This window comes from Mauremys mutica, chromosome 10 (assembly GCF_020497125.1).
Source record: "Mauremys mutica isolate MM-2020 ecotype Southern chromosome 10, ASM2049712v1, whole genome shotgun sequence".
Classification (NCBI taxonomy): Eukaryota; Metazoa; Chordata; order Testudines; family Geoemydidae; genus Mauremys; species Mauremys mutica.
In genome coordinates this window covers 57954165-57968305 of record NC_059081.1, presented here as the reverse complement: position 1 = coordinate 57968305, position 14141 = coordinate 57954165, and the positions used below count along the sequence as shown (strand labels likewise).

The following is a 14141-nucleotide window of genomic DNA, read 5'->3' as shown; positions in this document are numbered from 1 at the left end:
TGCGGTTGGGAAAGCTAACAGGATATCCATGTGGATATCAGCAAGTGGAGCGGCAGCAGTACTGCAGCTGTCATGGTTCCTGCCTCGCAGCCCCCTTTATCTCCTCCTCCTGCCTCCTGGGTGGGCATGGCCCTTGACCATGGCATACCCCAACTCCCTGGCACCCTGGACAGTTGCCGTCACTGCCCACCCGTAAGGTTGGCCCTGAGCGAGTATCATGATATGTGATAGGTTGACGGTCCTAAAATGGAATTTTAGATTTAATAACTGTTTTGAATGGAAGCTGCTCATATTTTTGCTAGGCGCAGCATTCCTGGATATTTGTGGTGAGGGAAATACCTCTCCCCTGCCTAGAGCTGTACACGTTTGAGATAGATCTAGGTGTATAGATATAATTCAAATGAGTATTGCTGAACCCCCTACTGGCTGTGGCTGTTTTGCTAGAAAGTGGTGACCTGATCCTGCGGAGTATTACATAGTCACAGCTCCTGTTGAATTCAATGGGAACTGTAGGTGCCTTGCACTTTTCAGAGTCAGGCACTTAATTTGTGATGCCACCAGTTGGGAAGCGCAGTGGAGGAAGCAGTAATGTGATTTCCATGCCTGTCATTTGCTTCACCAGTTCTTGCATATGAGATAATACCTGAACATGTTATTTGACTGTCATAAATATGATGCACCCATAGTTTTAGTAAACTATTTTATGTGTAGTTTCAGTCATTAATGTACCGGAGTTACTGTGTGTGGCTTTGTTTTAAAATATCCAGGTCCTTCAGGGGTTGGCGTGAATGAGCTAAGGCGGCGACTTATTGGAATGAACCCTCATCATTTTCAAAGTGCTGTACCCTGTATGTGACATGTTCCTTTCACTCTCTAACTTCCTGTTTGGGGGAAAGAAAACATGAAATATCAACTCCCTTTCTCCTGCCACAGAATATTTATAGACTCTTTGCTGTAGGGATGGTTTCTCTATCAATCAATAATATTGTGCTGTCTCTGAATTTATGAATTTGTTAACAGGGCACAGATGCCTAGACTAACAATACACATTTCCTTTTATTTTTGTGGGAACTACAGGAAAGAAGGAAAAGCTACTTTCTTTTACTGGGCTTTATTTAAAATATTGTCTTTTGTCAGGTTTTCTAGCTGGCAGGGGAAAAGGAAGGATGGTCTTGGGGTTAAAACACTGTTACTTTGATTTGATTCTGAGTATGCCTGGGTTTGATTCTTGTTATGCCAATGGATTAGGGGGAGGTTTAGGTTGGATATTAGGAAAAACTTTTTCACTAGGAGGGTGGTGAAGCACTGGAATGGGTTACCTAGGGAGGTGGTGAAATCTCCTTTCTTATAGGTTTTTAAGGTCAGGCTTGACAAAGCCCTGGCTGGGATGATTTAGTTGGGAATTGGTCCTGCTTTGAGCAGGGGGTTGGACTAGATGACCTCCTGAGGTCCCTTCCAACCCTGATATTCTATGATTACCTGCATGACTTTGGACAAGTCACTTAATCTCATTATACCTCATTTGTAAAATGGGACTGAGGGGCCTTCCTAGGGGAGTAGTGAAGATAAATTCATTGAATGTTTGTTTATAAGGTGTCCAGATATTATGGAAATGAGGGCCATATAAATACCCAGATAGACAGGAAACTAGCAAGCCTTGTAGATTTCCCTCCTAGCATACCAAATCTAAAGCAGATTCTTACAACTTCTCATCTCTGACTTGAATGGAGAGAAGTTTGGCATCTCTGCTCATTCGATACAAGGTTTTGTGAAGATAAAACACCAGGAGTGCAAGGCTCTAAATGTGTCTTAATACAGTTTTAAAATTGATAAATTGCTCCAGTTCCTCAGACTTACATTTCTTAGCCTTCTCAAATAAATTAACATAATATAAAGTGGAGTTGTGCAGGCAATTTTTTAAAATACTACAGAAGTCTTCATGCACTGCCACTTGTCGAGGTGGTTTTATTTTTTCGGTGTAGCAGGAAAGTTAAATCAGCGGGAGGAGCATTGTAGTGTGTACAACTCCACTGTTTCATCAACGAAAGCTGACTTTTGTTGACAAAACTGTGTAGTGTAGACAAGGTGTAAGTCTAATGGTTTACTGTCCTTTCAGGAACAATGCCCATTGTGCTCAAAATGGACCCCAAGGGGTAGATTCAATTTTGGAAGATTTGCTGACCTCTGTGAGCTAGAAAGTAGAAACCATTAGTTTTATTTCCTTTTGATTACTTGTGAAAATGAACAGAGTTTTTAAAATTTATATATTCACATCTCCATATATGGAGTTTGGGAGTCCTGGCTTTTCACTAGGAACTTTGTTCTCAATTTGATTTACTGAAGAAAGAAAATGTTTACAAGAACTTTAAAAAATTTTAATTTTTCTTTCTTAAGACACCACTCGTGCTCAGAAGAGCTATGAAGAGAATGGTCGTGAGTATCACTATGTATCAAAGGAAACATTTGAAAACATGGTATATAGTCACAGGTAATTTTGGGATTCCTATTGCTTTCTTCTCTAAAGTTTAACTTGCTCCAAGGCAGGGGTAGTCTTGTGGTTTAGCCCAAATGCTGATAGTCAGAAGACCAGGGTTCTTCTTCGAGTGCTGTCCCTGTGGGTGCTCCATTCTAGATGTCGGTGCGTCCTGGCGCCGTTGATCTGAGTTTTTCGGTAGCAGTGCCTGGTCGGGATGCAGGCGCTCCCATTTAGTTGGAATCTTCCTGAGTGCCTGCGTCCCGCACCACCCTCAGTTCCTTCTCAACCATCCCCGGCTGAAGACGGGACTCGGGGCAGTGCTGCTTCTCTTCCCTGGTCTCTGTAGGAACAAAGTAACAAAGAATATAGATTTATATTATAGAACATAATACTGCCACAGACTTCTGGTGCGAGCCATAGGATATGTGTACACTGCACTTAAAAATCCACAGCTGGCCCATGCCAGCTGACTCAGGCTTACTGGGCTCAGGCTAAGGGGCTGTTTACTTGCAGTGTAGATGTTTAGGCTTTGGCTGGAGCCCAGGCTCTAAGACTCTGAAGTTGGAGAGTCCCAGAGCTAGGTCTGTAGCCCAAGCCTGAATGCCTACAATTAAACAGCCCCATGAGCCTGAGTCAGCTGGCACTGCCCAGACGTGGGTATCTAATTGCTGTCTACACACAAATACCCTTAGGCCCAGATTTTCAAAGTAGCCTCTCCTTTGGAGTGTGTTGGTTTTTGACTGCCTAATTTTAGCAACCTTAGACCTGATTCTTAGAAGGGCTGAGCACCTGCAACTCCTGTTGACTTCAGTTGGAGTTATGGGTTCTCAACACTTCTGAAAATCAGACTATACATTTCTAAAATACGGCTAAAACCGAGCACCCAAATTCAGGCCCTGATCCCACATCCACATTTTTACTGGGCGTGGGCTTCGCAGTGGGCCTTCAAGGTTCTGGTGCCTTCAAGGACCAAATTTTCAAAAGTGCCCTCTAAGTTGTACCCTGCGGTTTCCCCATTAGTAAAATGAGGATATTTACCTAATTCAAAGGGCTGTTAGGAAGCATAATTCATTAAAGCATGTAAAGCACTTCGGGTACATCTACACAGCAAAAAAAATCCTGCAGCAGCAAGTCTGAGCCTGGGTCTAGAGACTTGGGCTTGCGCCATGGTGCTAAAAATAGCGATGTAGACGTTCAGCTTGGGCTCTGAAACCCACCCTCTTCCCTGGGCTTCATAGCCTGAGCTCAGGCCAAAGCCAGAAGGTCTGTAATATGGCTATTTCTTTTTTGTTTGTTTGTTTTGTTTTTTAAGCTTCATAGTGCAAGCTCCAAGAGCCTAAGTCTGTAAACCCAGCCTCTGAGACTCTCTGGGGTTTGGGTGTGGTACTTATTTATTTATTTATTTGCGCTGTGTAGATGTACCCTTTTTCTTCGAGTGCTTGCTCATGTCTATTCAATTTAGGTGTGTGTGCTTGCCACATGCACCAGTGCCGGAAGTTTTTCCTTCGGCAGTATCCATAGGGGACCAGCTCCAGCGTCCCCCAGAGCGGTGCGAACATGCCATGGTATATAGGGTGCCACCGGTTCCCCCCACCCTCAGTTCCTTCTTGCCGCCAGTCACGGTGCTGGAACTGTTGCTGCTTCAGCTAGTGCTGTTGCTGCTCATTCGTACAAACTATTTATCTCTTGTATTAGTGTATGTAGTTGTGTGTTAGTGTTTATAAATCCCTTAGCTATAGTTAGAGACTTCGTAGGTCCCGGACAGGACTTTGCCTTGCACAGGAAGCGACAAGGTCAACCCGGGGCTACCCCTAAGAACAAAGACTCTAAGAGACTAGACTCATTTGGCTGTAAGGTTTATTCATCCTCCACCCTCCAGTTGAGGGTGGCCAACCATCAAGCCCTCCTGGGATGCTATGATTTTGTGTGGCAAGCCATAGCAAAGTTCAAGGGCTCTCTTCCTGAGGCTTCTAGGAAGGAGTTCTGGGCTATTATGGATGAGGACAAAACTGTGGCCAGGGCAACGCTCCAGGCGGTGTCAGATGCAGAGGACACCACTGCCCAAACCATGGCCTCGGCAATTGCTATGTGCCGGGCATCCTGGCTGCTCCTCTTTGGCTTGTCCACGGAGGCTCAGCAGTCGATGCAAGCCCTGTTTGCGGAACAGATGGACAATAAGGTTCATGGCCTAAACGACTCCCACACAACTCTTAAAAACTGGGCCTGTATGGTCCTGGCCCTGCCCACAAGCAGTTTAAGCTGCAGCAGCCTCAAGGCCAGGAGAGCCACCCTCACTTAAACCAAGGTCCGAGGCGTCCAAAACCAACTTGACTGAGTGAAGAGTGCTGATGAAGAGAACTCTTTCCAGGACTTTCTCGGGGTCGGTCCACCATCGCAGTGAGGTAAGTACAGTCATGGGGATGGTAACAATCTTTTCCAGGTGGTCCCTGGACTGGGAGTAGACTGTCACCAGCCATTGATGGAGGGGTCACATCCACATGACTGTACTTACCTCGCTGTGATGGTGGACTGACCCCAAGAAAGTCCTGGAAGGAGTTCTCTTCGTCAGCACGCCTCACTCAGTTGAGTTGGTTTCGGATGCCTTGGACCTTGGCTGGGGCACACCTCGGCACCCTCCAGACCCAAGGTATGTGGTCCCCAAAGAAAACGATGCTACACTTAAATGTCAGAGATCAGGGCAGTGTGCAGAGCATGGTCAGAGTCCTGATGGACAACACATTAACAGACAAGGGGGAGCTCTCTGCCAAGAGGCACTTTGTCTTTGGGACTTTTGCATAGAATCCACGTAAAACCATGTCACCTTCTGGGTGCTAAGAACACGCTAGCAGATCACTTAAGCAGGGACTTCTCCTCTCACCACGAGTGGGTGCTCCACCCAGAGGTAGCCGGCATGATCTTCCAGAGGTGGAGAACTCCCCAAGTGGATTTGTTCGCCACCAGGCAGAACAGGAGATGCCACAGGTTTTACTCCAGACAGGGTCTGGGCAAGGGCTCCCTCTCCGACACCTTCCTCCTGCCTGTTGTATGCATTCCTTCTGATTCAGCTCATCAACAAAGTCCTAGTGAAAATCAGGAGAGACAAGGCTCAGATTATCATGATCGCCCTGGCGTGGCCTTGCCAGCACCTGGTTTGGGATGCTATCGAACCCATCGGCGATTCCTCCGTGAACTCTGCCGAACCGACTGGACCTGCTGTTACAGGATCATGGACGACTCTCTTGCACCCCAACCTCATGTCCCTCCACCTCACAATGTGATGTTGCATGGCTGAACCCTGAAGAACAGACCTGTTCGGAAGAGGTCTAGAAGGTCCTCCTCGAGAGTAGAAAGCCCTTGATTAGACAGACTTACCTGGCAAAGTGAACGAGGTTCTCCCACTGGGAGGACGAATGGGGCATCTCCCCTTCACATTCTTCAGTGCAATTGATCTTAGACTTCATTTGAGGAACCAGGGCCTGACGCACTTCTCTATCAGGGTGCATCTGATGGCCATTTCCACCTTTCGTCCATCCAGGGGCAGATGGTTTTCTCCCATGACATGATGGTCAAGTTCCTCAGAGGTCTTGAGAGACTTTCCTCAAGTTCGGTCCCTGGTCTCTCAGTGGGATCTCAACTTGGTTCTGTCCAGGCTCATGGGCCTGCCCTTTGAGCCTTTGGCCTCGTGCTCCCTGTCTCACCTATCATGGAAGGTAGCTTTCCTGGTGGTGGTGATGTCAGCGAGGCGAGTCTCTGAGCTGCGAGCCCTGACCTCAGATCTGCGGTACACAGTCTTCGATAAGGACAAGGTCCAGATCTGGCCCCACCTGGCGTTCCTTCCCAAGGTGGCATCTACTTTCCACGATTCAGGACATCTTCCTTCTTGTCTTTTGCCCACAGCCCCATGAGACTAGTGAAGAGAGGTGCCTTCATGCTGTGGTCGTAAGAAGGGCCCTGGCTTTCTACCTAGATCGGACAAAGCCTTTCCCTAAATCGACTCAGCTTTTAATCTCTACAGCTGATAAGATGAAGGGCCTCCTGGTGTCCACGGAAAGGATTTCTAACTGGATCACCTCGTGCATTCGGAACTGCTATGAATTGGCGGAAGTCCCTCCGCTGCCAATCGTCGGAGCCCACTCAACCAGAGCGCAGGCATCTTTGGTGGCCTTCCTGGAACACTTCCCGATCCAGGACATCTGTCGAGCTGCAGTGTGGTCCTCAGTGCACACGTTCACAGCCCTCTACACCATCACTCAGTAGGCCAGGGACAAAGCTGGGTTTGGCAGAGTGGTGTTGCAATCTACACATCCGTGAACTCCTACCCACATCTGAGGGGTACTGCTTGGGAGTCACCTAAGTTGCATGGACATGAGCAAGCACTCAACGAATAAAAGACAGTTACCTTTTCTGTAACAGGTGTTCTTCAAGATGTGTTGCTCATGTCTATTCTACAACCTGGCCTCCTTCCCCACTGTCAGTGTTTCCGGCAAGAAGGAACTGAGCATGTGTGCGCCACTCCAGGGGGCACTGGAGCCAGTCCCCTATGGATACTGCTGAGGGAAAAACTTCCGGCACCGGTACATGTGGCGAGTGCGCACACCTAAGATGAATGGACATGAACAACATATCTCGAACACTAGTTATGAAAAAGGTAACTGTCTTTTTGAAATCCCAACGGTTGGCCCTACATAACAGCAAAGTATTTGTTTTTGTTATCACTGCAGTAAATACCAGTGTAGATTTTCCATATAGCTGTCTTGACACCAATCAAAACCATAACCTGAACCTTCTCATGTATATCTGGAGGGGAAGTGGGTAGAGCTGCATAATTTTGGAGTCTCTTCAGAGACTGGAGATTTGGATCTGACAGTCCTGTTTAATCTAGATTTTTATCCTCTATAAAGGTTACTATATCTTAATATCATTGTTTTTACAGAGGATTAATCCTTCTTTAGCTCTTTGGCCTCTTGATTTAATCTGCAGATTTCATTGCTAAATGCAAAATTTCAGAGGCTGTCATTTAGGGTCTGCTTCATTTCTCTTCTCATTCTCCCTTCTCACCCTTGCAGAATGCTGGAACATGGGGAATACAAGGGACACCTATATGGCACCAGTGTTGATGCTGTGCGAACAGTTCTTGATGAAGGGAAGATCTGTATAGTGGATTTGGAACCACAGGTAAATAGGGGGATCTAAGACTAAGGGCTTGTCTACACTGACAATTTACAGCACTGCAACTTTCTTGCTCAGGGGTGAAAAAAACACCTCCTGAGCACAACAAGTTTCAGCACTGTAAAGGGCCAGTGTAGACAGTGTCTCCCAGCACTGGTAGCTACGCCCCTCGTGGAGGTGGGTTTTTTTTTTTTAAGCGCTCTCCCAGCGCTGCGCCGTGACCACCCAAGGCACGATGGCAGTGCTTTAGCGTTGCCAGTGTAGACTAGCCCTTAAACTTCATGGAAGAGACTGTCATCTGTCATATGATTGTACCGGACATCGCCTCTTCTCTTTGCAATCGCATACCATCCCTGCAGTATCAACAGCAATTGCTTAAATGAACAAGTAACGCTAGGGAAGTATTTAGTATATTCTTGGTTTCTTTGAAGCAATTTAACAGGTGGGAATAAAGAAGAGCAGCTAGCACATGTGACCAGCCAACTTTCCAAGAGCCACCAACAAGTTTTCCATAGTCCACCAATGGTCTGTGGATCACAGTTTTAAAACATCTGCTGTAGAGGAAGGGAAGGCTTGCACAGGGCTATTTGTCTGTTTCATGATCCCCATAAGTATCTGCAGGGTGTGAAGGTTTAGTGGTCTAAGCTGGAGTTCATTAGTTTACTGACACTAGTTCGGGGGTTTATTAGTGAAGCTTCTATGCAGTAACAAGATGCCTGTATATTAGTGGGACTCATTAGTGTAATTACTAGATACAGGTTGAAAATCACCAGGAGGCAGGTTTTTGCAGCATGCTCACTACACACAATATGGTTGCTGCTTGGAGAGAAGGTTCAATTAGCAAACTTACTATAAAATTGGATAAGGATTCATTAATAAGATTGTGTACATTGTGAACAACAAAGTGAGATGGAGCATATACATGCACACATGCTATCATTTCTGATGTGCTTATCACCATGGTTTAGAAGTCTAGTCTGGTTACTGTGTCACATACTTCCAACTGAAAATTTTCCAGGAATAATGGACACTGACCCATCTTGCCTTATACTGTTTTGTACAATGAGACAATACATCCTGAACGAATGCTACTAGCAACTGAAAACTGCTTGTTCGTTCATAGCTTGGAAACTTAATCCAGTAGGAGAGACAGGAACATTTAAGAATGATTCACCTGAGAGGCTAAAGTGTCCCCACCTTAAATTTACATTGTTGTCTTTAGACGTAAAAGTAGTACCATGTGTATGAGGCACTGCAATGTCACTGATGAAACACCTTCCCCAAATCTCTCTAAATGGTTAGAGGGAGAACCCCTTTTTCTTCCTTCCTTCTCACTAATCAGTGAGAACCAGAGTGAAGATGATAAAAGAATTTTTCAGAAGTTGCTTGTGTGACTTGATTTATTTTTATGAGGAGGAATGGTCACTATATCTCCTCAGCGAGGTGGTTGGTTAGAGAAGTTTAGGTTGTATCACCTTAAAGGTCTAAAAACGTTCCTTAGATGGAGCTACTATACTTAACTGATGGTCACAATCAGTGCCTCAAACATTAAGATAATTTCCACATACGTGCCTCTTCTGGGCACTGCAAAAATATTTCTTCTAAGGCCAGAAAAGAACAAGATTTCTCTCAGCTACCTTTACTATTCTTGATCCATTTCTAGACCACTCAGCCAAATGAAAAAGTCAGCATGCTGCTAGTTCACATAGGCTGACTTCTTTCCAATCTCTGGCCCTGGGCTTGCTGGTAGGGAGGGATAAGGCTAATAAAGGTCTGAGTTAGTAGTTGTCAGAAGGTGCTGAAGGCTTGAAGTCCTTCTAAGATTTTTCTAAATTACTCCCTTATTTGCTGGTATTAGCCTTATAAAATTAGAAGAATTTCCATACCTGGGTGTCTCTGGGAACCTAACAAAATATCATTTAAAGACAGAACTGGAAGACAGGCTCCATGACCCAATAAATTCCAGAGGGAAACTTCCTTTAGATACCTGGACCTAGAGTTGTCCAAGCTTTGTCTTGGTGTAGTGGCTTGTGCTGGTTGAAGAAATGAGATAAGTTTCACAGCCTCAGGTGTGAAGGAGAGCCTCAGGTTCTCAAAACTAGAACAAAACAACCTACCATGAAGTTCCCTGTGCTCTTGCTGCTTTTCAAGTTTTTCTTCTTGTCCATTTCTTCGCCTGAATTCAGTTCTCAATGAAAAAAGGAAATTTGATTTTGCCACTGTGGCAGAACATGCTGCTGCTATTTACTTTGTACTCATTAGTTTAACTCCCCCTGCTTTTCACAACAGGTTATAAACATTACTTACTCACAGTGATCTGTTGACCTCAACGATTGCATCAATGCATGGAGAGAACTAAACAAAAGGCAGACGGTGCCTTGCAAAACATAGAGCAGGAGAACCAATCTTTTCCAAAGGCAGACCCAAAACCAAAACAGTTTTGAGCCTCTAAAAGAGAATTACAATTGAAGATTTAAAACTCCCATGAAAGGTAGCCGATGTAATCTTTTAATGGCCATGTTAGGATTTTTATATTCATTGTAGTTAAAATAATTTCCCATCTAAGAAGGTTACTGAACGGAATTAATTAGTGTGGTGCAGTCGCTGACCAGTGTCTGGGTTGAGGATTATTAATGCAGTTTATTAAATAACAGATGTTTTTGAATACTGCATGATCTGGAAATGGTACACAACAATTTGTTTTTAATAGAAATAAAATGTGGGATGGATACGACTTGTACGTTTTAATTTAACCACTATCTGACCTTGACTTGCAGGGTATACAAATGGCTCGGACCCACGAACTAAAACCCTATATTATATTCATCAAGCCACCCAGCATGAGCTGCATGAGACAGTCTCGGAAAAACGCCAGGATCATTACAGACTATTATGTGAACATGAAATTCAAGGTGAATTTTAGAGAATGAAGGAGGTGCAACAGTGATTGTTCAGTCAGAACCTGCCACATTCCTATATTGTATTAATGTTTTAAAGGACCTTTGTGTCTTTGGTCTGAAATAAATCAGATCTGAGGACATTCAGCACATGTTGTGAAGCGCCTCTCTCTCTCTCTCTCTTTTCCTGGTGTTTTGGAGTGGAAGTAGAGTACAGAGGGCTGGGGGTTGGGATATGTGGCTAGAGTGGGTTTCTTTGGTGGAAGTCTGCTTTCTGTATTTATATTTGCATTATTTGGTTTGTTTTTGTAGTATATAGCCAAGGTGCCTAGATCTCTGGGTAGGCACTTCCATGCTTAAATTGAAATATGTGGAACCCTTTTCCTTCAGTGCTGTCATAGTCCCTTTTCCTATAGACATCAGCTATTGATACTTCAAACAAAAGCACAGTGGTGGTGGTCTGCATGTGATGCATTCCTACCTATATTACAGTAAAATTATAGATGCCTTACTTTGTCTAGACACGTGGCAAAAATTAAACAAGATTAAAAAATAGAATGTCACACTTGTTTCTATAACTTTTAATCTTCAGTTTGACCTTCATTATCTAGCACTGTATGTTTTAAAAGTTTAGTTTTCTGATGACTTCCTAGACTCTCTTGTCCTTCATTTTGTCTGGGGGGGGTGATCATAATTACATAGCTAAAAACATGGAATGTGAGGAAATATTGCTGACAAACTGAAATACAGATTAGTAGGAAAGGTGTGGCAAAACTGATGAGACATCTGGTCTATCACATCTGGATTCTGCCTGTAGCATTAGCCAGTACAGTGATACTTCAGAGGCAAATAACAGCACCCTCACAGCATCTAGGCAACTGCGCAATGCAGCACATGGGGATAAAGGAAGACTTCTTGTGAACCATGCAAGCAATCAGTCGTGCGCCAAAGGTTTAGAATTGATTATTGTTGTCATGGCATGCGTATCTTAGAGTTGTTATAGGTTATAAGTCAGAATAATTTCCACTTGTGTTAACATTTACAGACAGGGACAATCCTCAGCTGATGTAAATTGTCACAGCTCCATTGAAGTCACTAGAACTATACCAATTTACACTAGCTGAGGATCTGGCCCAGGGTGTGGTTTTCCAAATGGTCTCTACCCTGAAAAGTCATACAAAATAACTGATCCTGGAAGTCCCGTGGAACTTGCAATGACTTCAGTCAGACCTGCTGCTTGCAGCTGGTTTGCAGGATTGAGTCCCACTGAAAATTACATGCAAGAACTCTCTCTTATTCTCAAATGAATATCAAGTGATCATATTTTAATACAGGGGAGCTTATTCCAAGAAGCATGAGGTTTATAATGGGACAAGCATGCAAATGGTTTGGCATTGACATACAGTAACTGAGTTTTCTGAAGGAATGCCTGCACCACTTTCAGGGGGAACCATGGCAGAATAGAAGGTCTTTATATATAATATGACTTTGTATTTCTATGCCACCTTTTATCTCAGGATCTCAGTGTTTTACGAACATCAGTGAATTAACCCTCATAATCTCTCTCTGAGGTAAGGGAGTAGTAGTATCCTTATTTTGTAAATTGGAAATTTAAGCACAGACAGGCTCAGTGACCTTGGGCAAGATACATACTGAGTGAATGGCAGAGCTGGGAAGAGAAATCCAATCTCCTGGCTCCCAGTTCTGTCTTCTAGTAACCTCCAGTTCCTCTTTGGAAGGGTTGAAAGTGAAAACTTGGATAAACCTATTCCCATCCAAAAGTGCCCCACATGAAACTATAATGTTTTATAGGGCTGTACTGTCTCTTACAGGAGGAAGACCTGCAGGAGATGGAGGATTGTGCTAAGAAAATGGAAGTTCAGTTTGGTCAGTTCTTTGATCAAGTGATTGTAAATGACAATTTACAAGAGGCCTGTGTGCAGCTGCTGTCTGCAGTCCATCAGGCACAGGATGAGCCCCAGTGGGTCCCTGCTACATGGATATGTTCAGACACTCAGCCATAATTCTGAGAAGCAGGAAGCTTCACAACGATTATATCTTTTGTTTTACCTCAAGAATAATCCTGTCAAGATTGTAAAAATATATCTTTGTGTGGAGAGATTTCGCAGGGGGATTAGGAAAAAAGCTAAATAAGATAATCATACTGTCTTCTTTGTAGTTCTTACTGCAACATGTGATGCTTAATATCAGTTTTGTACCTAAAAAGTGCTGTAGTCTCTCAGAATTACAAAAATAAAAGATCTGTTTTCTTGCATGTACTTGTGTGGTCTATTCATACCTGGGTTAAAGAAAAAGTGCTTCCCATACCTCCTTTTTGTTAGAGGCTTCTTGATTTTTATGATGCTTGTGTATTCCCCAAAAAAAGCTATGGGGAATTATATCAAGATGTAACAAAGCTGGAATACGCTTAGTCGATTGACTTGATACAGCAGAGGGGAGTGCTTTATAAATGTACACCTCTACCTCGATATAACATTGTCCCTGGGAGCCCAAAAATCTTACCGCATTATAGGTGAAACCGCATTATATCGAACTTGCTTTGATCCACTGGAGTGTGCAGCCCCGCCACCTCGGAGCACTGCTTTACCGCGTTATATCTGAATTTGTGTCGCGTTATATCGGGGTAGAGGTGTATTATTCTGCTGCTTGCTTCTGTCTCAAACAAGTTTCTTAGCTGATGTTTGTTTTTAAATTAGAAATACAGATTTAATGCTATTCACAACACACATGACTCCAGAACTCACGTTAACCTGTATAATAAAACTGACTATTTTAATTTTTTTACAGCCATCGAATGCTGACAGATATCAGCTTTGTAAAGACACATTGCTAAATATAATGATGATCTAGTCCATAGCAGGTTAGCCCAAGCAATTTACAAGAGAAGGTTTATATCAGTCTAGAAGCAGGAGCAGGTTAAGGGCCTGACATTGCAAATGCTTATTCACATGACTAGTCTAACTGAAGTCAAATCAGTGAAGTTACTCGTATGCCTAAGTGTAAGAGAGCATCGTTGGGTTCTGAGTCCTTTGGTTACAAGGGTTCCCAAACACAGCAGTCAATAAGAATGGGAGATGATGTGCACAATTGATTGATGGCAGCACCCTGCTTCTGGCCCAGGGTTTAGAAATGAGATGCACCATCAAAGGAAGGACAGCTGCTGGTAACTCTAACTCCAGACTCCCTTTGGTGCATCTTGGCTTACACTAGTAATCCACTGTTGTCCAGTAGAAGCAAATGTGTATTTATTATGCCTGATAATGAACAGGTGTGTGTGATATACTAAAGAATAATGGTATTTTTAGAACTGAATCCTCTGATGTCCTAGTTTACATAGAAGAAGTTTAACACTATAAACTCATCAAGTACTTACTTGCAATTGGTTACTCTGCACTGTTCTCTCATCCTAACCAGTATAACTGAAATGTGTTGCAAGGTCAGTTGGATAAACTGGTAAAACTTAGTCATTTTTAATTTATTTAAAACAGAACAATTAGAGGGTTAAAGCATTTAGCAAAAAAGTGTTTTATTTCCAAAGCTAGGGAAAGCAAGAGGGTGGAGCTCAGTGTCCAGTGCCT

General features: G+C 43.7%; 1 protein-coding gene across 1 annotated transcript in view; it reads left to right on the top strand.

The window, feature by feature from the left end:
• The window catches only part of MPP4 (MAGUK p55 scaffold protein 4), a 31624-nt gene extending 18818 nt beyond the window's left edge, over positions 1 to 12806 (top strand). Inside the window, exons 16-20 of the mRNA XM_044978516.1 lie at positions 768 to 848; positions 2395 to 2488; positions 7543 to 7651; positions 10423 to 10557; positions 12375 to 12806. Of these exons, the coding sequence (XP_044834451.1) occupies positions 768 to 848; positions 2395 to 2488; positions 7543 to 7651; positions 10423 to 10557; positions 12375 to 12566 (611 nt within the window). The 3' untranslated portion in view covers positions 12567 to 12806. The remainder of the gene's footprint in view (positions 1 to 767; positions 849 to 2394; positions 2489 to 7542; positions 7652 to 10422; positions 10558 to 12374) is intronic.
• The last annotated feature ends 1335 nt before the right edge of the window (positions 12807 to 14141 follow it).